This window comes from Malaclemys terrapin, chromosome 5 (genome assembly GCF_027887155.1).
Source record: "Malaclemys terrapin pileata isolate rMalTer1 chromosome 5, rMalTer1.hap1, whole genome shotgun sequence".
Taxonomy (NCBI): domain Eukaryota; kingdom Metazoa; phylum Chordata; order Testudines; family Emydidae; genus Malaclemys; species Malaclemys terrapin.
Genome location: NC_071509.1, coordinates 21,446,343 through 21,472,383, shown reverse-complemented (window position 1 = coordinate 21,472,383; position 26,041 = coordinate 21,446,343). Strand labels below are relative to the sequence as shown.

General features: G+C 41.8%; 2 protein-coding genes across 4 annotated transcripts in view; both read right to left on the bottom strand.

The window, feature by feature from the left end:
* The window catches only part of DOK7 (docking protein 7), a 93,803-nt gene extending 90,252 nt beyond the window's left edge, over positions 1–3,551 (bottom strand). For all 3 annotated transcript variants that reach the window (XM_054031010.1, XM_054031009.1, XM_054031011.1), the window contains exons 1-2: positions 3,441–3,551; positions 3,220–3,265 (exon numbers count right to left, since the gene is read on the bottom strand). In XM_054031010.1, the coding sequence (XP_053886985.1) occupies positions 3,220–3,265; positions 3,441–3,494 (100 nt within the window). In that variant the 5' untranslated portion in view covers positions 3,495–3,551. The remainder of the gene's footprint in view (positions 1–3,219; positions 3,266–3,440) is intronic.
* A 4,444-nt stretch (positions 3,552–7,995) lies between these two features.
* The window catches only part of HGFAC (HGF activator), a 71,673-nt gene continuing 53,627 nt past the window's right edge, over positions 7,996–26,041 (bottom strand). Inside the window, exons 9-14 of the mRNA XM_054030540.1 lie at positions 24,029–24,114; positions 22,703–22,946; positions 12,935–13,074; positions 11,303–11,443; positions 10,109–10,257; positions 7,996–8,292 (exon numbers count right to left, since the gene is read on the bottom strand). Of these exons, the coding sequence (XP_053886515.1) occupies positions 8,083–8,292; positions 10,109–10,257; positions 11,303–11,443; positions 12,935–13,074; positions 22,703–22,946; positions 24,029–24,114 (970 nt within the window). The 3' untranslated portion in view covers positions 7,996–8,082. The remainder of the gene's footprint in view (positions 8,293–10,108; positions 10,258–11,302; positions 11,444–12,934; positions 13,075–22,702; positions 22,947–24,028; positions 24,115–26,041) is intronic.

Below are 26,041 nucleotides of genomic sequence, written 5' to 3'. Positions count from 1 at the left end.
AAAGCAGACTGTGAAGAGTTACAAAGGGATCTCACAAAACTGGGTGAGTGGGCAACAAAAGGGCAGGTGAAATTCAATATTGAAGAGTGCAAAGTAATGCACACTGGAAAAATATAATCCCAATTATACATACAAAATGATAGGGTCTAAATTAGCTGTTACCACTAAAGAAAGAGATCTTGGAGTCATCACAGATAGTTCACTCATCTGCTCAGTGTGCATGGGCAATCAAAAAAAGCTAACAGAATGTTAGGTACCATTTGGAAGGGGATTGATAATAAGACAGAAAATATCATAGTGCCACCATATAAATCCACTGCAAACCCACACCTTGAATACTGTGTGTAGTTCTGATCATTCCATCTCAAAAAGATATTAGAATTGGAAAAAGTACAGAGAAGGCAACAAAAATGGTATGGGGTATGGAACAGCTTCTATATGAGCAGAGATTAAAAAGACTGGACCTGTTCAGCTTGGAAAAGGGACAACTGAGGGGAGGTATGATAAGGTCTATAAAATCATGAATGGTGTGGAGAAAGTGAATAAGGAAGTGCTATTTATCCCTTCACATAACACACAAACCGGGGTCCCCAATTAAATTAATAGGCAGGAGGTTTAAAATAAACATAAGGAAGTACTTCTTCACACAACGCAGAGTCAACCTGTGGAACTCATTGCCAGGGGATGTTATGAAGGCCAAAAGTGTAACTGGGTTCAAAAAACTGGCACTGGTCATTGTCGGAAGACAGGATACGGGACTAGATTTACATTGGTCTGAACTCGTATGGCTGTTCTTATGTTCATTAGAACATATCGAACCATAAATGAAATTCTTACAGTAGTTGACAACTTAGTCAAATACGAAATAGTGTGGTCTACACTGCCAAATTGTTCATCTCAGATCAGGTTTCCTAGCTGAATGCTTCACAGTAGCTACTGTTGCATAATCATTCTGTGTTGCACCTTTGGTTTTCAGTATTTGGTTTTGTCACCTTTTGTTTTAACCTCTTCCTAAAGATGTTTTAATAGACAACATCTATACAACAAAATGAAACATCACAATCTCAAGGTCTCACTGGAGGAGTGCATTTCACAAACGTATCGGGATCCACAAGGAAGATTAGTGCAGCTTACCACCTCCTTTGTCCTTGATACAGAAATGCACCCCAGCCCCATCCACAGGGTGCAGATTCCCTTCCCAGCAGGCTGTGCTGTCTCTTAAGTGAAATAAATGGATAATCTCAAGCAGGGATCTTTAGATTTAACTTCCATAGCTCACACTTACTTCCAAGCGAAACAACAGGAGCTGCATGTGCTCGTTTTTTATGAATGTTAGGTGTGGCGCTCTGACGCCTGGCAACTTGCCATTAGAGGGCTCAGTTGGGCAAAGAATGGGCATCCCTCCAAAGAGGTGAAAAACAGCTGAAAAAACTACATTGTACATTAACTAACAGACATTTTGGATTGCATTCTTGCACCTGTTAGCAGAAACAGCTGCAAATGCAAAATTTAAGAGCTTTACCGTAAAACTGTCTAAAGAAATTAAAACTAAAAACACATCAAAGAAAGGGCACCCTGGTTTATGGACATTCAACAATCACGGTCTATTTTAAATAATAAAAATAATACATTTTAAAGTGTAGAATTAGCATTCATGTTTTGTTGTTCTGCCACTTTCTGAAGAATCTAGTTTCCTACTTTGAGTACCTAAAGTCAGGAACCTAAGTTCATATTCGGAAGCCTAAACATTAGCTTTATGAACAACAGACTTTGGATGCTAAATAGAGATGTAGGTGATTTAATCAGCATGTAAATATTAATAAAAACAAGAATTTAGGTTACTAAAATAATGATACAGGTACCTAACTTTAGGCACGTACATGTGAAAAATGAACCCTAAAGAAGATAAAAGTATAAACTTGAGTCCAAAGCCAACAAATAGTTCATGGTGATTCCAAAATCAGTTTTCAGGTAATGAGGGCTCACATACATATGTACATATGTGCATTCCATGTGACACTGAAAATATTTCCAGATTTGACAATATAACAGCACAGTACTGACCTAGCCTTTCAACTAAATGATTTTCAAACGGCCCTAATAAGTTTACTAACAATTCAGGAACCACCCCTTCCACCAGCGAAAAAAGCCACTTACAAAGTGGTCAGATATTACAAGAGAGGAGCCCAGAATAGATGGAGCAAACAACCCAGGGGCTAAGAGTCCTGTGGCATCTTATAGACTAACAGATGTATTGGAGCATAAGCTTTTGTGGGTGAATGCCCACTTCTAAAGCTTATGCTCCAATACATCTGTTAGTCTATAACAGGGCCTGGCAACCTTTCAGAAGTGGTGTGCTGAGTCTTCATCTATTAACTCTGATTTAAGGTTTCACGTGCCAGTAATACATGTTAACGTTTTTAGAATGTCTCTTTCTATAAGTCTATAATATATAACTAAACTATTGTTGTATGTAAAGTAAATAAGGTTTTTAAAATGTTTAAGAAGCTTCATTTAAAATTAAATTAAAATGCAGAGCTCCTCCCCGGACTGGTGGCCAGGACCTGGGCAGTGTGAGTGCCACTGAAAATCAGGGTCCCATAGGTTGCCTACCCCGGTCTACAAGGTGCCACAGGACTCTTTGTTGCTTTTTACAGATCCAGACTAACACGGCTACCCCTCTGATACTTAACCCAGTGCTGTTGAACAGGGAACAGCAAGGCTCCACCAGAGTTTGAGCAAAAGGGGTAGCAAGCAGCCCCGAATACATGAGATGTGTGAACTTGAAAAGAAATCGAGTCCTGTGCTGCCGCACCAGTGACCCCCAAGAGGCTAAAGCGAGCCAGCCAGACCTCGAGGGAAGAATCATGAAGCTCTCCAGGTCTCCGCGCTAGCCCGGTGCTTTCCCATGCTCTCTTTCGATTACACTTTGGGGCGCCTTCCATATCCTCTTGCTATTTCTAGCTGCTTGGCCCTTGCCAAGTGACGGGCTAATAGAAAAGGAGGGAAGAAGGAGAAACCAGCCCAGCCCACTGTCTGGGGAGGTGCTGCTAAGCGGGGGTGCGGGGAGAGTTTAATCTCCTCACCATTACCCCCGTCCCGCGGCCCAGGGGGACGAGCTCCCACGTCGGTCTCCTCTGCCAGGAGCCCGGGGGAGGGGGATTTGTCTCCCACTCCCCCGCCCGTGCGAAGCGCACAGGCCGCCGCGGCTGCACTTACCTGCTACCGGGGAGGGTTTGCGCAGCACCAGCCACCTATTCTTCCACTGCAGAGAAACAAGGAGACATCAGAGTTAGCCCGGGGCCAGCTCTCCCCTCCCCCGCCAGCCAAGCAGCGCCCGGGGCTAAGCGCCCTCCGGGGGTGGGGAGAGAGGGGGCAGTCCCGGGGGGGCTCCCCCTCCCCTGCAAGCACAAAGCCGCGGGAAGGTGCAAAGCGGCGACCTTTTTTCCATCTCTCAATTTGACATGACCCTCCACCACCACGGAATCCGTCATCTTCAGTCATGATTCCGGAGCCAGACAGCTGCTCCCGGCGGCGCGGCGCTTGCTCGCTCCCGGGGCCGGGGCCGCGGGGTCACTTTCAAAATAGCTTTATTAGCTCGCGGCTGCACGCGGACAGCCGGCCGGGGGGGCGTGCGCCAGCCGGAGCCACGCGCGCCCTGCGGCGGCACTGCCGAGCCAATGCACCCCCCCCCCCCATCCCGAGCCGGGGGGGCTGGCTGCGCTCTGGCCGGGCTGGGTTCAAGGCTGGGACAAGTGGTTAGACACGGTTTGAAAGATCCCCCTTTTCCCTCGCCTGTGTGAGCAGGCGGCAAATACTCACACGGGCACAGCCCTGAACTTTGGGAGAGGCGCTTGGCTGTGTAATGTAGGGTGACCAAATAGCAACTGTGAAAAAACGGGACAGGGGATGGGGGGTAATAGGCGCCTAGATAAGAAAAAGTCCCCAAAAAACAGGACTGTCCCTATAAAAATGGGACATCTGGTCACCCAAGTATAATGGGCCAGGGTGAAACGCTGGATCCCCACCCACCCTAAGGCAACTTTGCCGCTGATCCAGGGGATGAATCATAGAATCATAGAATATCAGGGTTGGAAGGGACCTCAAGAGGTCATCTAGTCCAACCCCCTGTTCAAAGCAGGACCAATTCCCAGCTAAATCATCCCAGCCAGGGCTTTGTCAAGCCGGGCCTTAAAAACCTCCAAGGAAGGAGACTCCACCACCTCCCTAGGTAACGCATTCCAGTGTTTCACCACCCTCCTAGTGAAATAGTTTTTCCTGATATCCAACCTGGACCTCCCCCACTGCAACTTGAGACCATTGCTCCTTGTTCTGTCATCTGCCACCACTGAGAACAGCCGAGCTCCATCCTCTTTGGAACCCCCCTTCAGGTAGTTGAAGGCTGCTATCAAATCCCCCCTCATTCTTCTCTTCTGGAGACTAAACAATCCCAGTTCCCTCAGCCTCTCCTCATAAGTCATGTGCTCCAGACCCCTAATCATTTTTGTTGCCCTCCGCTGGACTCTTTCCAATTTTTCCACATCCTTCTTGTAGTGTGGGGCCCAAAACTGGACACAGTATTCCAGATGAGGCCTCACCAATGTCGAATAAAGGGGAACGATCACGTTCCTCGATCTGCTGGCAATGCCCCTACTTATACAGCCCAAAATGCCGTTAGCCTTCTTGGCAACAAGAGCACACTGTTGACTCATATCCAGCTTCTCGTCCACTGTGACCCCTAGGTCCTTTTCTGCAGAACTGCTACCTAGCCATTCGGTCCCTAGTCTGTAGCAGTGCATGGGATTCTTCCGTCCTAAGTGCAGGACTCTGCACTTGTCCTTGTTGAACCTCATCAGGTTTTTTTCGGCCCAATCCTCTAATTTGTCTAGGTCCCTCTGTATCCGATCCCTACCCTCTAATGGTAACTAATTCCATCTTTTGAATTTCTTTGAGCTTCTGTAGCCACATCACAGTAGACTTTTCTTACAATGGCATAATAGAATATTCTGGTTTTAGCTGGTATCATTAGATGCTTAAATGTATGGGGCACTGCACAGGTGCCTTTGAATTATTTCCTTTGAATTAGTCACTTTGGATGAGATGTCTCCTGATACATAATAAAGGAGATTTTATTAAATTGTGCATGACATGTGCTTTGTATTTTATTAGCGACTTGTTTTTATTAACTGGCTTTTTCCTTTAGCTCAATTTCTAGCTAAAAGCATCTTTAATTTGAGCATAAATATAGGATGGGATTTCTCTCTCCAGTCAGATAATCCCTCATCTGTAAATATACGGGAATGGTGAAGTAACAATATGAGGCATAATTAAAATTTCCATCTAAACAAATTTCTAAGTTAGGCTTAGATCCTCAAAGTTATGTCGGCACCTAATTCCTTGATCAAGGGTATAAACCCAACAAAAATCTACATGGTGCTATGAGTCCCTTTCAGATGCATTGTGAACAACATTCTCATCAGAATGAGAATCTGGAGGCAGACCATTCTCAGTGGAGTCTTTTGTCCTCTGGATTTTGCTTCTCCTGCTAATATTACAACATTCTAGTTTGTTGACCTTCAGGTCACAGTGCAGGGATTATCTGTTCACCTTGGGGGCAGATCCACAGCTTGATTAAATTGTCAGAGCTCCAGTAAAGTGAATGGCACTATGGCAATTTTCACCAGCTGAGAGGAGCTGCTCCTCAGGCCTTTGTTTGAAAGAGGTAGGTTGAGTGGATTAAGTTTCATTTCCTTTAGAATTGACTTTTTGTCCATGCTGTTACTGTTATAAATAGGTCCAGATGCCTCAGTGAGCGGTTTTAAAAGGAAATTATAAGGTCAGTAACTAAAAAAAAAAAAAAGCTGTCATCAGCACCAAACTCCAAAACCCACAGCCAGCCCGTTCCTTCACCCTCCCCAAAACTGAGTGAAGATTGAATGGCTGCATACATGTCGCCAGACATCCAAACAAAAATATGTACAGCTTAGATGGATATTAATTTTAAAGTGAAATTGAGTCCATAGAACAGATGCAGTACAGTTCAGGGAGTGTTAAAATTTCCCACACTCTATCCCACTAATGGATTTCAACAAACCCTATTCCAGAGGCACTATCTCTGGAGATGAGTGGTATAGTTTCCCTTCATGCTAATTCAGTCCTTGTGGTTCCAATAAAGTACCAACAAAAACAGACTTTTATTGTTATTGTTTTATTGTTATCCTCTATTGTTATATTTTTATTCAATAATTCACATCACTTATCTTGTTTATTAACATTTGCATTTTCTTTATACTTTTAGAAATGTATTTCTTCTTTTTTTATACAAAGTCTATCTTTGTAATTTTAAAAATCATTTGCTGCATCTAAAAATCCCTGTGGTTTATGATACTGCCAGAACCATCAAATGGAATCAATTATTTTAATGGTATAAAATATACGTGTACCCAATCACCATTTTAAAGTTTCAGATATTTTAAAACAATTTTTGAAAATATTTAATAGTATAGTAAAAGCCTCTTAAAAACTCTTCAATTCAATATTTGAATAAGATCATCTGAACTAAAATTCCAGGACTTCATGTAACTGACATGTCTAGAAGTTCTATTTTTAAAAAGACATAATCTACCATTCTGATGACAAGTCAGAGGATTATGGCTTGCTAATGTCAAATCAATGCAGTTTGACTTTTTGTTAGGGTGACAGAGTATGCAATCATTGCCACCATCTGTGTTATCGATGGTTCCTTTGGACGGTAACCTATATAACATGACATGTAATCACTAAATCTCCAAGAAAAATTATTTGTGACTCACTACTACCTATCTGTTCTTTTTTATAATATATGGGACCCATATTTTTTAAGTTCCAAAACAATTACAATATTTATTAATACAATAATGTGAGACATCATTAAAACAAGAAAAAGCCAAAAGGCAATTAATCACTCTTCAATGGTTGTTGAAGTGATGTGTTTACACTACAACTCTCAGCATGAGCAGCAACTGATGTGGTCTCAGAAAGGTCCGAGTCAATCACTCTGAAATGTTTTTTTAAATAGTAAATGTAGCACTTTGGGGAAGTGTTGGACTGAGCACACTGGAAAATTAAGGTCCTGACTCAGCAAAGCACTGAAGTACGTATGTTCTTAATTTTAGGCACATCCTTAAATCCACCTCTATTCAGCAAAGAATGTACTTAACTTTAAGTACTTTGCTGATTCATGGCCCAAGACCTCTATTTTTCCATAGAACTGGTTTGGCACAGGCAGCTGCGGTGCACATTTTCCTGTAATGCTCTGCCAACGTGTCTCAACATTGACCTGCAGGGAACACCTGTAAGGGCGTGAGAGTATTTCAGTCTCCATGCTCATTCACTTCTTGAACTCTGTGCTAGGCTTAGCAACAAGGATGCCAGTTTTGAGGGTGAGTTTTGTGATGTGGCCAACCCTCCACCAGGGACTGGCTGGAGACCACCAACTAACTCATTTCACCAGAGGTGCTGACTTAGGATTTTCCCAAGGGTGCTAGACTCCTGCTCCGACCTAGACCCTGCTCTCACTCTGTCCCCTTCCCCAAGCCCTCACCCCACCTCTTCCCACCCCCACTCCACCCCTCCCCTGAGTGTGCCCCACCCTCACTCCTCCTCCTCCCCCCCACTGCCTCCTGCTCACCACAGAACGGCTGATGACGGTGGGCGGGAGGCGCTAGAAGGAAGGGGGAGGAACTGATCAGTGGGACTGCCAGTGGGTGCTGGGGACTGCCAGTGGGTGCTGAGCACTCACTATTTTTTTTCCCATGGGTTCTCCAGCCCCAGAGCACCCATGAAGTCAGCACCTTTGCATTTCACACAGATCAGGAAGCAGGCACCAGATAGCCATGAGTTTTGGTACATACCAGCTTGAGATATATATTCCAACTAATGACGTAAACGTGAAAAGCTCTGCATCTCATTATTGGAGCCATTCAGTGCCCTCAAATTCAAAATCAAAAGATACAGTTTACTGACATCAGATCAATTTTAATGGTACAGCTAAGAATTGCTAAGAATTATTGGCCATACATATGTTACTCTAGGATATAATGTTCATACAACGTGCGTGGCAACAGTAACATACGGAAGTTCTGCTATTTGTTTTTGGGGAGAGATTAGCTTATTTATCCAGTCCACATATTTGGTCACTCGGGTATAAACTCCAGGTTTGTTGGCCCTGCCGCATCCATCTCCCCAGCTGATAATCCCATAGAGGTAAGATATTTCATTTTTTTCACAGGCCAGAGATCCACCAGAATCACCCTGTGTTAAAATTAAGGAAAGATAATCTTAATTTGCTAATCTTGTTACAAAACAATCTTTAAAATAATCAGTTAATCAGTTTAATCAGTTAATTTAATCAGTCCCAAAAGGTGACTCATTTGAGAGAATGAAAGATTAGGTTTCTCTTACCCTATACAATAAGACAATATTTTTTACAAGGAAAATGTTTTCATTTTACTAAACTGTGCATTGAGCACTCAGATGGTATGGCAGTGAGTGCTAAATAAATGTTGATTTTAAAAAGTAATAAGAAACTGTATAATACGGATTTAGTAAATATCTGTGCTTCTATGAAAGACAGATTAAGACACCATTAAAATATAAACCCCAGTTGTAAAAATTGTGAATTGTGATATGGAACTTTTCCCGTAATGACCAGAAGAGTAGGGTGGGATTGTCAAAAATACACAGCAATGAATGCTTTTGAAACCCCACCATTAAGTCTCAAGTGACTGATGCTCTTCCCATTGAAGACAATGGAAGTTATGCCATGAGTTTCAATGAGAGCAGGCTCAGGTTAACAATTTTCATATGGCCTCCATTACAACCACATTCATGGACACAACTGATGTATTTGTCATGCAAATCATGTAGTTAGGCATGTATACAATGTACACACCCAGATGTGTGATTTTGAAATTCTACATGGCAATGCCTGGAAATTTTGCATGCACTATAATTGCGGCTATTTAAAAATTTGGCCCTGAATATCAATGTTTTCATTACAATTGTAACCACAAGTATCTTTGGACCTGAAAACATTCAACCTGTCAAATACACAAGGCCAAATTCATGCCTGCTTTGACACTACACCAGTGTGAAATTGGTACATCATGATGTATGCAAGCTTTGCAATCATCTAGCAAGGGCATTCATTTTTTTAAAGGAAAAGAAAACTTCACACATTTCTATTCTTAAGGCTGAAAATAAAATCTTGTTAGCAGCACTGGTGAAAGGAACCACTATTCCTTAAGTACCTGAAACCTAATGTAAAAAATTAAAAATATATTTTTCCCATAAAAAAATTTCTCTGAGATCAAAGGAGAAAGAAAAAGGTTTTATGCATTTACATCAAAATGTTTCTATGAGCAGCAGAATGAAGTTTGAGCTCTCCAAAGATTAATTTACTTCTCAGCACCTTGTTCATTACTCTTTACAAATAATAAATGTCATTTATAGCTTATTGTGTATCAATGCACCGATGTAAAAAAACCCACATTTTCTTTCCATGAAAATCTCTTAAAATCAAGCAGAACATGTCTGTCTAATCTCTTACTTTAGAAGTCCTAAAAGATACCAACTTGATAAAAAAAACAACCTCTCTCATATAAAAATCAAACGTTAACTAGTAATAAGAAGTTACCACTATTTCTACTTAGGCCCTACACAAGTCTGTATTGTAAAGCAAATAAGGGGAAATAAGTGATTGATTTATTGATAAAGATTTCAAGCCGTGAATGCAGCATAGCAGCAAAATCTGTAGCTCTAAATGTTCCCAGCCTCTGGTAAGCAAGTTGCCAACTGCTCTCCAAAACAGTGTCCCAAAGCACTGACAACCTGCTCCATCAAAATTAACCAATTAAAACAAAATCTGATGGTCTGTGTAGAAATAATCCCTTTAATTTTAAAGACATGTTAATCTGTTGCAATAACAAGTCTATACCCTCACCCAGAGCCAAAATGAGAAACAAAATAGAAAAAAAAATAATCATAAATATGATGGTTTGAAGCTTTTTTAATACTGTAATATCTCTTACGCACACACTCCCATCCCCAGTCAATTCCATAGCATTACCTGGCAGGCATCTGATTTGCTATCAAAGTAACCAGCACAGAACATGTATTCACTAACTTCATCTCCATAAACTTCAGGGCTTCTGCACTTATGCTCAGGAACAATGGGAACCAATGTTTCTTGCAAAACGTTAGAATAGTTGGATGCATCTTTAAAAAAAAAAGTCAAAAAATTAATTCCTTTTAGCTGTGGAGTAGTTTATCAGGGAAGCATGCTGCACCATACAAGTTTAAGAGCTATTGAGTGTTTTGACCAAACTCAATGGTTCTCAAACTTGTTTATATTGTGAACCTTTTCTGAAGATAGTGATTACTATGGTGGACCACATGGTTCCCTAACCTCTCAGACAGGATTCCATATCTTCCCTTTGGCAATCAGAGTACTTAGCTATGCGACAAAGTAATAGCCACATTTTTCAAAAGCAGCCTTTGGTTTTGGGTGCCTCTGGTTTCAGGTACACAGCTTGAGAAACGAGGTGTCTTTTGAAAAACTAGGCCAGTATTAGGACAGTTGTAGAGAAAAACACTCAATCACTTTGGTACAATGGCTGTAGCTGCATAGTTATGGTCTCTCAAATTTTGTATCTGTGTTGATGCACTACCCAACATTAGATGTACCCAACTTTACATTTATTAGCAACAACTCTCCCATCATCTTCTGCAGTCCCCAATCACTCCTGGGTCCATTCACAGTTTAGTTCTATCCTCCTGTGCAGTGTTACCCACGACCAGTCCGTGGACTGGTGCCAGTCCCTGACATCTCCCTGACACAGTTTAGGAAGGCAGCAAGACAGTCCCTGATATCAAAAGATTTGAGAAACTTCTCCTGTGTATTTACGAACCGTCCGCATTTAGAGTCCTCCACATATACGAACATAGCTGAGTTTTCACCACAAAATATCCATCAAAGAAAGCCTTAAAACTGCTGCACAGAGTGCAGAGATGGGCTTGGGTTTTTTTTTCAGCTTAATTAATCAAAAATACTTAGGGAAATCTAAGGATTGTACTGGAGCACAACTAGCAAGAAACATGACAAGCTTGAAGACTGACACGTTTCACAATCACCTCCAGTAACCAGTTACATAAGCTCCGCACACCACCCATCATCCATGTCAGTGTTTCAGAACCACTGAAATGTCAGGCTTGGGTTATGCTCAATTTCTTTTCCTCACATCAAATTTGTCATTCAACTCACTCTCACGCCTGTGTCCCCATCCAGCAATCTGACATTTGTGTTGATCAGCGAAGGACATGCCACTTTCTGGCAAGCAGATTGGCTGAACAAACTGGGTCTTGACAGCACAACGTTTGTTATTCTTTTTGAGCCTAATTAAAACTGCAGGAAAGAAAATACAGCAGTAGTAAAATTAGAGTTGTTTCTTCTTAATTGGATTAGTAGCAGTAGATCTCAGGTACAATTCTAATTAATCCCTAGCCTCACTTAATTAAGATATTTCAAAGAATGACTTATTCCAACAACTGCTGATTTCACGGCCAATTGAAGACTGACACACATTCGACTATTCCTATTCCATAAGAGTTTACTTTTATGTTACAGAGTAGATTTTCCTGCACCTCCTTATGAGGGATGGGGGAGACAGAGAGGTGCAGGACCAATTTTTATAGTGGGGGGTGCTGATGATGGAAACCATGTATTTGAGGTTTGTTATTACTACTTCAAGCCAGGGGGTGTGGCAACACCCCCAGTGCCTCTAGTTTCAGCACCAATGGGGGGATGCAGGGTTATGAAAAATAAAGTACACCCCATTTCTTTTTACAAAGCAAGGGTCAGGTTTCCGGAGGTGCTGAGATGCCCACAACTTCAGCTGAAGTTAATGGGAGATACGGGTGCTCAGCACTTCTGAAATCAGGACATGAGCCTAATTCCAATCTCACCTACACTGATGTCACTTTTGATTTACACCAGGGTGAGCAGAATGAGACCTCAGATCCAGATTAATCTCTCCAGATTCTTATACCACATCAGTCAACACGGTACCTGACCACCTGCTGTTAATACCATATCTACTACAAAACGTTCACCAGCTGCGAGAAGAACCTATTCCACTCTTGTGCTAAGGTTTCCTATGTACCAGCCTATTAAATAGCCTCAAAGCTAAAGGACTCTCATGTTTGGATTGTTAATGGAGAACCTCCAGGTTCCATCATCCTAAATATGAAAATAGGACATTCCTGTTCTATTGTCAATCTGACTTAATCACACATTTGAATGACCTGCAGTTTAACTTTTAACTGAATTGATAGGCTTGGAAAGAATCTATTATGCAATTATCTCTTTAGTGTAAAAAAGATGCACAGATTCATAGATTTTAAGAGACCAGAAGAGACCATTATAATCTCTAGTCTGACCTCCTGAATAACACAGGCCAGAGAAATGCACCAACTAATTTGTGCCTCAAGCCTATAACTGCTGGTGGAGTACAGCATATGTTTTAGAAAGATGTTGAATCTTGATTTAAAGAGTTCAAGTGATGCAGAATCTACCACTCACCTAGGTTAATTGTTCCAGTGATTAACTACCCTCCCAGTTAAAAATTTGCACCTTATTTCTAGCATGAAATTCTCTAACTTTGGCTTCCAGCCACTGGATCTTGTTATGCCTTTCTCTGCTAGAATTAAGAGCCCTCTGACTATCTCCCAAGACAGGTATTTACAGACCACAATCAAGTCACATCTTGACCTTCTCTTGGAGAAACTGAACTTCTTAATTTTCTCACTGTAAGGCATTGTGATGCAAAATATTTTTGCCAAACTGACTGAACTCTACCTGCATAAAATAAAATGGTAAAAAAATTAAAATACTCACCAATATCATGTTCAGTTGGGTCGAATACTGAGTAATCTGGGTGCAAAACGTATTTCTCTATTTCAAATGTTTGCGTTACATCTGTTGTTTTATTAAAAAAATGCTGACCCAGAACAATTCTAATACTGGACTTCCGTGGACTAAATAAAAGGAAAACACAATTAGTCAGGGCCAGACACAGTCCTTTTGAAGAAAAAAAAAAAAGACGTGCTTAAAGTGTGGTTCTACACTGAACAGTAAACGCAAAAAACAGTAACATGAGAGCCTTGGATTTAAGGGACCATTCCAGCCCTCACTAAAGCCAATGGAAAAACTCCAATAGGAGTTGGATCAGGCTCTTATTCTACATACAAACAATCAAGAGTGTGGGACAGCCATTCAAGAGTGATCAGTAGGGCCATATTAAATTCACCATCCATTCTGGTCAATTTCACAGTCATAGGAGTAAAAAAGTCAGTTTCATGGTTGCAGATGTTTACATCTGAAATTTCACAGAGTTGTAATCGTGGGGGACCCAGCCCAAAAGGGAGTTGTGGGTAGAGGGGGTGGTGTTGCAAGGCTATTGGGGGGGGGGAGGATTGCCACCCTTACTTCTACTGCTGTCAGGGGCACTGCTGCTGGCACGGGCACTGCCTTCAGAGCTGGGCAGCTGGAGAGCAGCAGCTGCTGGCTGAGTGCTCAGCTCTAAAGCCAGTGCCACCGCCAGCAGCAGCACAGAAGTGAGGGTCGTGGGTTACCATATGTCCAGGTTTCCCAGCAGCCTCCCGCCCTGGTTGGGAGCTGACAGCCACCCTAACGTCTAAACTGCCTTCAGAGCTGGGCTCCCAGCCAGCAGCCGTGAAGCTTCCTGCAGCTGGGGGAGGTTCCTGAAGGTGGATCTGACCCAGCTCTGGCAGTGGCCCCTGCAGGGAAAAGGAAGTCCCATCCCTCCCAGTCTGGGATTAGCAGTTGGACCCTGGAGCACAGTCGGTGCTCCGGCTAGGTTGCCCCCAGCTCTGCCCCTCCCATACAATAACTAGATATCATGGGGGAGATCAGATTTCACAGTCCGTGACGCATTTTTCACGGCTGTGAATTTGACAGGGGCCCTAGTTATCAGGAAGTGTTTGGAAGCATACTAAATATTCTGATGTTGAAAGCAATGAGATTAAAATTCACTATTGCTGTAAACTCAATTGGAGTTGCACATGCATACATCCTTAGAGGGTTTTAAGGCCCGGCTTGACAAAGCCCTGTCTGGGATGATTTAGTAGGTGTTCGCCCTGCTTTGAGCAGCGGATTGGACTAGATGACCTCCTGAGGTTTCTTCCAGCTCTAATCGTCTATGATTCTATGCAAAAGTCAGCAGTAAATTCAGCCATTACTGTTTTCAACATCAGAGAATCGGTGTTCCTCAAAAACACTTCATTATATAACCCAAGCATACAATATGCCTACTGTAATGCAATGTGCACAAGTAGTTAGCCAGTAGTACCAAATTTCCCTTATCCTCATGTTTGTAGCCATTTCCTCCCAGAAATAGATGCATGGTGCCTTCTCCTCCAGTGCTGAATACTGAACTGGGCGTGATTGGTGAACTCTAGTATACAGTGAAAATAGCTTTAGTTTAACAATTACTGTATGTGTGGTGTAAGAAGGAAGATCAGGAAGCTCTTTTTTTAAAAGTAAGAAAGAGACAACAAAGCAACAGAGGATATTCCAAAGAATAGGAAAGGCAGGGAACATGATTTTCTTGTGATTCTTTCCCAACAGCAACTTGGAAAAAATGTTGTGGCCCTCAAAGCAAATTGGAGGCCCACCACTTCTAGGGCAAATATCTAAAATATATCTTATTGATGCTAAACTGACATGCTATGGCTTATACATATCCTGCTATTTTATATATCCAAGGTCATACAAAAAGTGAGCGGTACAGGTATCTCTTGTCACCTAGCAGAGAACAGCTGAGCTGAACCAGCTGATCAGCAATCTCATACGTGCTAACCATACATAAGGGTGCAGAATAGGATGGAGCAACTATTGAAAATCTGCATGTACCAAGCCACCAGCTGGAAGTGGGCGGAAATGTCTTGAATAGCTGCCAAAATTAGTAGCTATTTCACAACATTTAAAAAACAAATGCATTGTGGCTGAAGATCCACATGCTTCACCACAACATTCGGGAGGATATTATTAGCTCTAGAGGCTATCTGCATATTTATTTCTGTTCCTCTTGGCTTCCTTACTAAGCAAAGGAACAACGGGTATGAAATGATGTAACACGTTTCTCAATTGATGTGATCAGCTTCACCTCTGAAAACAAAGAGTCTCCTGCTTGTATGGCAAATGGATTATACAGAATGAAATAGGCGCATCTGATCTTTAACGTTTTCCTTACCTATTACAGCTAGAAATTTCAAAAAGACTAAGGAAATTAGCTGCCCAAGTCCCAATAAAATTCAATAGCAGTTGGCCATCTAATTCCCTTAGGCTCTTTTCCAGACTCCTCTCATTTCTATTTAACGGCATTCACATTTAATTTATTTTATATAATAAATCATTACTCGGCTGTTTTGAGCATTTTGAACTAAACATTAAACACTACTGTAGGCAGCTAATTTCATCTACAAAGTGTGTATTAACATCCAGCCAAATAACTGAATGGGGGCGGGGAATGATGTGCCCATACAAAACTAGTTATTTGTCCAAGTAAATACTTATGCATGCAAGTGCTCATTTTGCATATTCTTACACTTCAGGAGGACCCATTAATTTCAGTAAGGCTATTTAAGAAGTAAGTAAGGGGTAAGAGTGGGAGAATAGGGACACAAATTGTTTTTTAGCTCATGCACATGCAAGAATCTACTCCTGAAAATGTGGCTTTTTCTTTCCTTCAGGAATAATAATAAATAATAAATAATAATAATAATAATAATATCCTTTTGTATTTATATAGTATGTTATCTCAGAGCATCTTGCAAATGTTAGTACATATTATCATCTCTTTTTTATGGACAGGAGGAGTAAGGTGCAGAGAAGATGAATGGCTAAATAATGGTCATAAAGGTAGTTTGTAACTGAGCCAGGAATACAGCTCAGGCCTTCTGACTCCCAGTGTTGTGCTTTACCTATTAGACCAATGCTGCCTCCCTACCGCAGCTCCTAACAATACATTCTGAATATCCTAAACTGTTATTGTGGACATCCAGTTATCATATATTGTTCAATTATATATTGGAATTCTAAAATAGAATGTATTAACTAAAATTCCAACCAAGTGCAATTTTATCTGGAGATTTATTCCAAGAAATTGTTCCTTTATACAATTCTCGCCCCCTCACCCCCACACCCCAGTTTACTTTCTGCTTTGTTGTTCTGTTTTTCCTTCTATCTGGTTTATTTCATCATCATCATCATCTTACTGATGTCAGAGAATAAACATGTGCCTGCCTGAACATAGCTACATAGCAGTGTCAGAACAAAAAACAGGACATAGGCTTGATAGTAACTTTACCATCTCCATCCTATCAAATTTATAAAATTTTAAATTTTATAAAATTTAAAATTCTGCTATCAAATAAAGATCTAAAAACACCTCCACTTTTTTCAGCTTTTTGAACAAATGGTGGATATACTCCCTCTGTGGATCAGGGATTGTCTTTTATTGTACAATATGTAGCACAAATGGTGCCGAACCTGGTGGATCTCTAGGCATGACCATAATATAAATGTTAAAAAATAATCATCCTTGCTATAACTGTAATGGAATACTAAATTGTATTATATTGTTCAGGCAAAAGGTGGCACCATGTGTAACATATCTTATCTGAGCATAGAACTGATAAGCCTGGGAGTACATTAAAGGCTCATATAGTGAATACATCTGCAGTATATCTTTCTGACAAGTCTCTGTAGCCAGTCCATATTTGATTCATAGCCTGACCTGCAATGTGTACATGACGGTGTCAGAAGTAAACTAGTGTCAGTGGAAAACAAAAGCAGAAGGAAACAGCAACAAAGGTTGCAAACAGAAGAAACAAAGGTTGCAGGATCTCCGCCACATGCCACTCTTCAATGTCCCAGATAATTTCAGTTTTGACAAATCTTCAGAATGGACAGACTGAAAGCAGGATTTTGCATTGCAGCCAACTCCACAAGGAAACTGGAGACATTCAGGTATACTCTTTAATTTATGCTACGAGGAAGCAGGCAGAGCACATCTTTAAATCCTTTAACTTTATTGAAGACAGTCACAGAGATGACTATGAAAGAGTTTTGGCTACATTTGATGTATACGATATACCTCAGAGAAATGTGATTTATGAAACAGCATGTTTTCACTGGAGCATTCAAAGACTAGGGAAAATGTTGAATGTTTTATAACAGTTCTCTGCATTGGCTGAAAACTGTGATTTTGGGACTGCAAAACATGAAAATATCAGAGACAGGCTGGTTATTGGGTTAGCAGATAAAAATCTTTCAGAGCAGCTACAATTAAATACAGACATGACCCTAAGTATGGCTGACCAGATAGCAAAACAGACAGAACTAGTAAAACAGTAGAACAAACGTAATAACGGCCATTCTGGGTCAGACCAGGTCCATCTAGCCCAGTATCCTGTCTTCTAACAGTGCCCAATGCCAGGTGCCCCAGAGGGAATGAACAGAACAGGTAATCATCAAGTGATCCATCCCCTGTCACCCATTCCCAGCTTCTGGCAAACAGAGGTTAGGGATACCACGCCTGCCCATCCTAATAGCCACTGATGGACCTATCCTCCATGAATTTATCCAGTTCTTATCCTGTTATAGTCTTGGCCTTCACAACATCCTCTGGCAAGGAGTTCCAGAGATTGACTGTGCGTTGTGTGAAAAAAATACTTCCTTTTGTATGTTTTAAACCTGCTGCCTATTAATTTCATTTGGTGACCCCTAGTTCTTGTATTATGAGAAGGAGAAAATAACACTTCCTTATTTACTTTCTCCACACCAGTCATGATTTTATAGACCTCTATCATATCCCCCCTTAAGTCATCTCTTTTCCAAGCTGAAAAGTCCCAGTCTTATTAATCTCTCCTCATACGGCAGCCATTTCATACCCCTAATCATTTTTGTTGCCCTTTTCTGAACCTTTTCCAAGTCCAATATATCTTTTTTGAGATGGAGCGATGACATCTGCATGCAGTATTCAAGATGTGGACAGTGATGAGCTGGAGCTGGTTCGCACTGGTTCACAAGAACCAGTTGCTAAAATTAGATGCCAGTGGAGAACCAGCTGTTAAAGGGCCGGGCGGGTGGGCAAACAACTCCGGTCCGTGGGCCACATCCGGCCCGTGGGACCGTCCTGTCCCCAAACTGAGCTCCCAGGAGCCCTCCCCCGGCCCCTCCCCCGCTTCCCCTCCCTCCCCCAGAGCCGCAGCGTGCCGAGCCCCCGGCAGCTCAGCTCCCCAGACCTGCTGCTTTGAGCAGCCGCCAGCAAGGTGGGGGGTGGGGGGACTGCGAGCTCCACGGCCACTCCTGGACGCAAGTGGGGCAATTTGCCCTGGGCCCCGCAGGGGCCCCCTGAGAATCTGAAGCTCCTCCCCGGCCCCGCCTCTGCCTTCCCCCATACCCAACCTCCCCCATTCCCTGTCCTCTGACTGCCCCCCAGAACCTCTGCCCCATCCAACCCTCCCCGCTCCCTGTCCCCAGGACTCCCTGCCCCATATCCAACGCCCCCCGTCCCTGGCCTCTTACCTTGCCACTTACCTCCGCCTCCCCACTTCCCGGCCCACAGCGCGTGGCATCCAGGAGCGGCCCTAGACAGCGCTGCAGCAGCATGTGGCTCCAGCAGAGCCTGAGGTCCTCCCGCTCAGAGCTGCGTGGTAAGGCCGGGGCAGGGCTGTGAGCTGCGGCTGACCGGCAGGAGCTCAGGCCCCGCTGGAGCCACCACGCCGCTGCAGCGCTGTCCAGAGCTGCTCCTGGATGCCGCGCGCTGAGGCTCCGGGAGAGGGGGGAGGCAGGGGTAAGCGGCATGGTAAGGAGCCGTGGGGGTTGGATAAGGGGCAGGGAGTCCCGGGGATGAGGGGGGTTGGATGGGGCAGAGGCTCTGGGGGGGCAGTCAGGGGAGGGGGAATGGAGCAGGGGTTGGGTAGGTGGAAGTTCCGGGGGTCTGTCGGGGTGATGGTGGATGGGGTCGGGGCAGTCAGGGGACAGGGAGCAGGGCGAGTTGGGTAGGGGATAGAGTCCTGGGGGGCAGTTAGGGTGGGGAGTCTCAGGAAGCGGTGGTCAGGGGACAAGGAGCGGGGGGGTTGATGGGTTGCGGGTTCTGAGGGGGGGCCAGTTGGGGGCAGGACATGGGTGGAGGTCGGATGGGGGGATAGGCTGTTTTGGGAGGCAGGTGGGGCTTGTACTCACCAAGCGGTTCCCTACCGGGTCTTCGACGGCACTTCGGCAGTGGGTCCTTCACTCGCTCCGGTACTGAAGGACCCACCACCGCCGTGCCACCGAAGACCCGGTAGGGAAACGGTTCCTAATATTTTGGCAGCTCATCACTGGATGTGGGCGTATCATGGATTCATATAGAGACAATATGATATTTTCGGTCTTATTATCTCTCTCTTTCTTAATGATTCCCAACATTCTGTTTGCTTTTTTGACTGCCGCTGCACAGTGAGTGGATATGTTCAGAGAACTATCCACAATGACTCCAAGATCTCTTTCTTGAGTGGTAACAGCTAATTTAGACCCATCATTTTATATGTATAGTTGGGATTTTTTTCCAATGTGCATTACTTTGCATTTATGAACATTAAATTTCATCAGCCATTTTCTTGCCCAGTCACCCAGTTTTGAGAAAACTTTTGTAGCTCTTCGCAGTCTGCCTGGGACTTAACTATCTTGAGTAGTTTTGTATCATCTGCAAATTTTGCCACCTCACTGTTTACTCCTTTTTCCAGATCATTTAGGAATACGTTGAATACGACTGGGCCCAGTACAGATCCCTGGGGGACACCACTATTTACTTCTCTCCATTCTGAAAACTCACCATTTATTCTTACCCTTTGTTTCCTATCTTTTAACCAGTTACCAGTCCATGAGAGGACCTTCCCTCTTATCCCATGACATCTTCTTTTGCTTAAGAGCCTTTATTGAGGGACCTTGTCAAAGGCTTTCTGAAAATCTAAATACACTATATCCACTGGATCCCCTTTGTGCACATGCTTGTTGACCCCCTCAAAGAATTCTAGCAGATTGGTGAGGCATGATTTCCCTTTACAAAAACCATGTTGACTATTCCCCAACAAATGTTGTTCATGTGTCTGACAATTTTGTTCTTTATTATAGTTTCAACCAGTTTGCCCGGTACTGTAGTCAGGCTTACCGGCCTGTAATGGCTGGGGTCACCTCTGGAGCCCTTTTTAAAAATCAGCATCACATTAGTTATCCTTCAGTCATTTGGAAAGAAAAATTTGAAAAACCTGAAACTAGCTCAGAAGCAGTAAAAAGACTCAGCATGACTGCTAAAAGTCATTATCCTAAGATCACTGTGGCTAAGAGGGACAAATTCCAGGAAAACACCGAAGCCTAAATGCACAAGATATGAAGAAATTCATAGCCCAAGAGATGATGCACGTCCAGCCAAAAGTGCAAGCTGTAACAAATGCACAAAGTATGGACATTTTGCAGTTGTTTGCCATAACAAGACATAATCGGGGCGTTTTCTAACATTACAGACAGTCAAATGCCATTGTGTCTATTATCTATCACGTGTGATGACCAGAGCTGGCCTGGAGACCGAAACTCAGTATTCATGGAAAAATTGTTGACTTTAAAATTGACTCAGGAGCAGACATCACAGTCATTTCAGAAGGAAATTACAATCAACTTCAATCTCTCCCAGAGTTGAAGTCACCTGACACAGCTCTGACTAGCCCTGGAGGTATTCTGCATGGGCCAATTCACCACAGAAACAATTTACAAAGACAAAAGCTTTGTATTCAGAGTGCATGTGATCAAAGACCAGCAGCATGGCAGCCATGATGGGCATAGTGAAAAAGATGGAGGAATTCAGTGCAGGATTTGATAATATTGGACTGTTGAAGAGAGATCTACTACAAATAACCTTACAATATAATGCTGAACCATACAGAATAACACCCTCTACCAGAAAGATCTCAGAAGATATTAGCTGCAGATTTATGCAACTTCAGATGACATAATTATTTGATCATAGTGGACTGTTTTTCCAGGTAAATAGAAATTATGTAATTGAAAAAGACATCATATGTTACAGTGCTATTGAGAAACTATAGTGCACTTTTGCTCATTTCAGTATTCCAGAACAACTAGTGATGGACCACAGACCATAATTCATTACAGCAGAATTTAAGTAATTCTGAACAAAATATTATTTTGATCATATTACTAGCAGTCCACATTACCCACAAGCGAATGGAGAGGCTGAGGGAGCTGTACAGACAGCCAAGAAAATCCTACCACGGGAAGATCCATTTCTTGCTCTCCTGAACTACAGATCAACACCAGAAGAAGCTACTGGATATAGTCCAGCACATCTCCTGATGGAAAGACAACTCAGAACTACTGTTTTAACTTTGAAAAAGAATACATCTCCAAAGTGGCTAGACATGAAGAGAGCAACCAAATCAGATAAAAAAGGTAAAGAAAGCTTATGAACACTTTGACAATAGACTACACTCAGAGAGCTGTGAGGGCTAGAACCTGATGACAGTGTTCCCATCAAACTGGATGGAGAAAAAGGACAACTCCAGCTGGCATAAAGAAAAAGAATTCATCGCCCAGATCATAGGTGATCAAAACCAACAGAGAAAAGTTCAACAGAAAGTCAACATGTACAGTTTGTTCCTCAGAAAGAACAATCAACAGAGAAAACTCTACAACTGGCGGATGCAAAGCAAGAAGATTTGAAATTGACCTGTGACAGTTATTGCAACTAATGGACAGCCAGATGACCAAAATGTTATGCGTTCGGGTTGTGTAATTAGAAAACTTGCATTATTCAAAGGCACTTAACAGGCTGATGCATGCTGAACTTTAAAGATAACATGATAGTGTACATTTTGTACAATTTTGTAAATGATAGGAATTAAAGGAGGAGATGTAATGGAATGCTAAACTGTATTATACTGTTCAGCCACAAGGTGGTGCTGTGTGAAATATACCTTATCTTAGCATTTGACAGATCTGAGAGTACACCAAAGGATCTTATGTATGGATCTGAAAAGGAAGCTCTGGACCCAGTTCATATTTGGTACAGAGCCTGACCTGCAACCTATCATGTACAAGGTGTACATGACCATACTTTCAAGATTATCTCTTCTATCCACTATTATCACCTCCATCTTGATTAAACTTCCTTTTAATTTCCTGTATTCTGTTGCTGTGTCCACTTAAAGAGCTCCTGCATACCAGCTCTGAGGTGGGAGCATTCCAAGGCTGTATAAAGTGATCTCTTTTTTATAATATGTAAGTCTTCTATGTTTCACAAGCATTTGGGATAACTGAGAGATGAGGAACAGAGGGTCCCGTGGCACCTTTAAGACTAACAGAAGTATTGGGAGCATAAGCTTTCGTGGGTAAGAACCTCACTTCTTCAGATGCAAGAAGTGAGGTTCTTACCCACAAAAGCTTATGCTCCCAATACTTCTGTTAGTCTTAAAGGTGCCATGGGACCCTCTGTTGCTTTTTACAGATTCAGACTAACATGGCTACCCCCTGAGATATGAGGGACTCTCTAACTGTAAGATATTATTAAAGCATTGAGTTTACCTGTTAGCAAAGCAGTGGGCTGCTGACACTACCCAACAAGGATGAACAAGGCTGCCACCACAGAAGTTATTTCCAATATATATGGCTGCTAGCCAGGGGTGAGAGCCTGGTAGAGACGAAGAGCCGCCAATAATCCTAGGTCTGATGAAACTTCGTTTTTTGTGTCTTCTTCCACATGCTCTTTTGACAACTGCAAAGGTATCCACAATATCTGGAACTATATCTGGTATCCTTTTCCTGGCGTCTGAGACAGAAATTGGTGTGGTGAGTATCAGACTACATATACTTACAATTTCCAAAACTTGGATTTTCATGGGAGCCTAAGAAAGTTAGGTATCCAAATCTCATTGAATTTCATCCAGTTAAATAGCAGAATTGGGGCATACACTCTGATTCTAGGCTCATTATTACTGGGGAGATTGCTGATGATGCATGAAGCAGAAACAATACATCTTAATTTTCCGGACCCCACCTTTAGCTTTGTAGTTCAGAGAGTTAGAAAAAAAAATGGTATCGTGAGTAGAATATATTTAAATCACTGATGGATAATAAATGGTCACTTTATAGGTTCAGATTACAACTCCATTTTAGCAAAAGTGAGGAGTCCTTGTGGCACCTTAGAGACTAACAAATTTAAATTTGTTAGTCTCTAAGGTGTCACAAGGACTCCTCATTGTTTTTGCTGATACAGATTAACATGGCTACCACTTTGAAACTCCATTTTAATAACTCCTATTAACATTAATGGCAATTAAATGTGAATTTAGGGGAAGAATAGACTTCTTATTTTTTTAAAATCCATTTAGTATTTGTCATACATTTTTAGTTTAAACTGCTGAAACAAGTATCAATGAGGACAGAGATTTGCTCATTGAGAGCCTGATTCTGCTGCCTTTACTGACACAAGCAATCTTTACTCAAACAGCCACATTCATCTATATGGCGCTGCTTGCATGAGTAAGGATAAGTGCTGAAGGATGGTGCACCAAAAGCTCCATTAATTTCTGAAGACTTACCCAGATGATGGCCTGGCAAGGACAGCTGTAATATTGTGATCACTGTGCAATAAACTAAGGATACATAACTGTATAATACTGTACATGAAAACTGTATTTTTTCTTCCAAGAAAACATATTGGCGTTACAGTAGCAGAGGGAATAAACTTACTCATTCGAGACTACCAGGACTTAAGAAATGCAAATGAAACCTAAAATTTGGGTTAACAAATGAAAAAGTTCCATTGATACTAGAAAAAGTTTTCACTGGATCACACTGAAATGAAAAATGAAATCTATTATCAGATCACATGACCTAATATTTACCTACCACAAGATGTAATGTTACAATATTCCCAAGACAAAGTATTGTCCTTCATGATGTAACACCAGGGCTTCTCATCATTATCTGGATTTCTAATAACGTTTGAGGAGAGTAAATTAAAAGCAGTGTCAATAACAATACTTAGCACTTTACAAACAAATATTTACATACTTATCCTTGCACCATCCATAGGATCGATCCTGCAATGTGCTGAGCAGTCTAGACTTGATCCCGCAAAGCATTTAAGCATGTACTTAACTTTCAAGCTTGTGATTTGTCCCATTCACTTCAATAGGGCTACTCATTGCTTGAAGTTAAGCATGTGCTTAAGGGCCAGGTTTTAAAGATGCAGATAGTTGCCTAGTGTAATTTTCAAAGCTCCCACGCTCCTAACTCTCATTGATTTTAAGTGCTTTGCTGGACTGGGTCCTGAGTGCTCAGCCCTTTACAGGATCAAGTCCCCATGTGATGTATGCATTATTTAGCCCCATTTTATAAAAGTCATGATGGGTTAAGTGACTTGCTTAAGGACATATAGCAAGTCAGTAGCAAAAATAGCTAGCATTTAAGAATCTAAAACACCTAGCCTGTTTTCAGCCCATTAGACAACTCTGCCAATATATTGAGGTAGTGGGAGGATAGGTTAAGAATCTGTTACATTCTTTAAAGCAAGAAAAAGATGGGAATATCAGGATGAACTCAGTTCCAAGTTTCATCAGCATTAATCTGGAGTAGCTATTTGGACACATTGGAGTTACTCTAGATTTATAGCAGTGTAAATGAAAGCAGAATTTGGTCCTTCAGCTGTCTCTCTCTCTCTGAGTAAATGCAAACATAAGAAAAACTCTGCAAATGTCTTTGAAGGCAAACCAAAAACTCTTAAAAAGTAGATTAAAAGAAATATTCAAGATTTCACTAGAGAATAATGAATGTTGTTTTCTTAAAGGAACTGACTGCAATTGATTGGTTCCAATATGCTTCTCTGAGAACAGAATTATCCTTGTCAGTGCTGCAGAAGTAACCAGAAATATGTCTGATTTACTCATTCCATAATATAATGGTAGCTTTCAAAGCCTCAAAAAGATCTTCCCTATAACTAGTCACAATGACAAGATAATACAGGGCTTCAGGTAAACAGGGAGCCTAATTTGAATATGACTTATCCTAAACCATACACATTCTTTTTAAGATTCTTTAGTAGCTTTCTGAATCTGCCTGCTACTCTTCAAAGACTAAAACACTTTAAATTCTCAGAACAGAAGCAGCAACATGGGTTGAGTCATCTACCGCCAACTATGTTTCTAAATTAGAATATTTGAACAAGAAGATATCTGTGGGATTACACAGTGAATTGGAGATATCCACCTAAAAATTTAAATCTGCTAGCAAAAAAAGTGGAAAAAAGGGGCTTTACTGTTTCTTCTCTGCATTATACAGGACATGATCACACAAGCTCCTACACAGGTATATGATTTTTTTTCCTGTATTTTAAATCTTTACGTGAATGCTGTGCTCAAAGGGGACCAAACTGACAAGGCCTAGATTCAGCAGAGTGCCTAGCACATGCTTAAAGTTCAGCACATGTTTAAACCCCTTTGAAGTCAAATTGGTTTGATCTCCTGAGCTGGATCCAATTCAGCAAAGTACTTAGGCATGTACTGAACAGGGATGTTTTCAAGTACGTGCTTAAGTGCTTTGTTGAATCTGGACTCAGCTGTGGAGATCAAACCAATTTGGATAAAACAAGAAACACTTTTTGGAGATTCAGAAAAAGCAGATTTTATTTATTAATGGGTCTCTGCACTTACTGGCTTCCTGCAAAATTAGAGAAATGATGCTTTCATAATATTTCCAAATAAACCAGGGTCTATAGGAAATCTCATGAGCAATTCTGATCTCTGCAGATTACTAGCCAGATTTCCAATCAAAACAAAAAAAATCAGATAACAGCAGGATAAGCATCTGAACCAATCTCTAAAATGTCTGAAATGTGCCCATCTCCACAGTTTGCCATAAAAT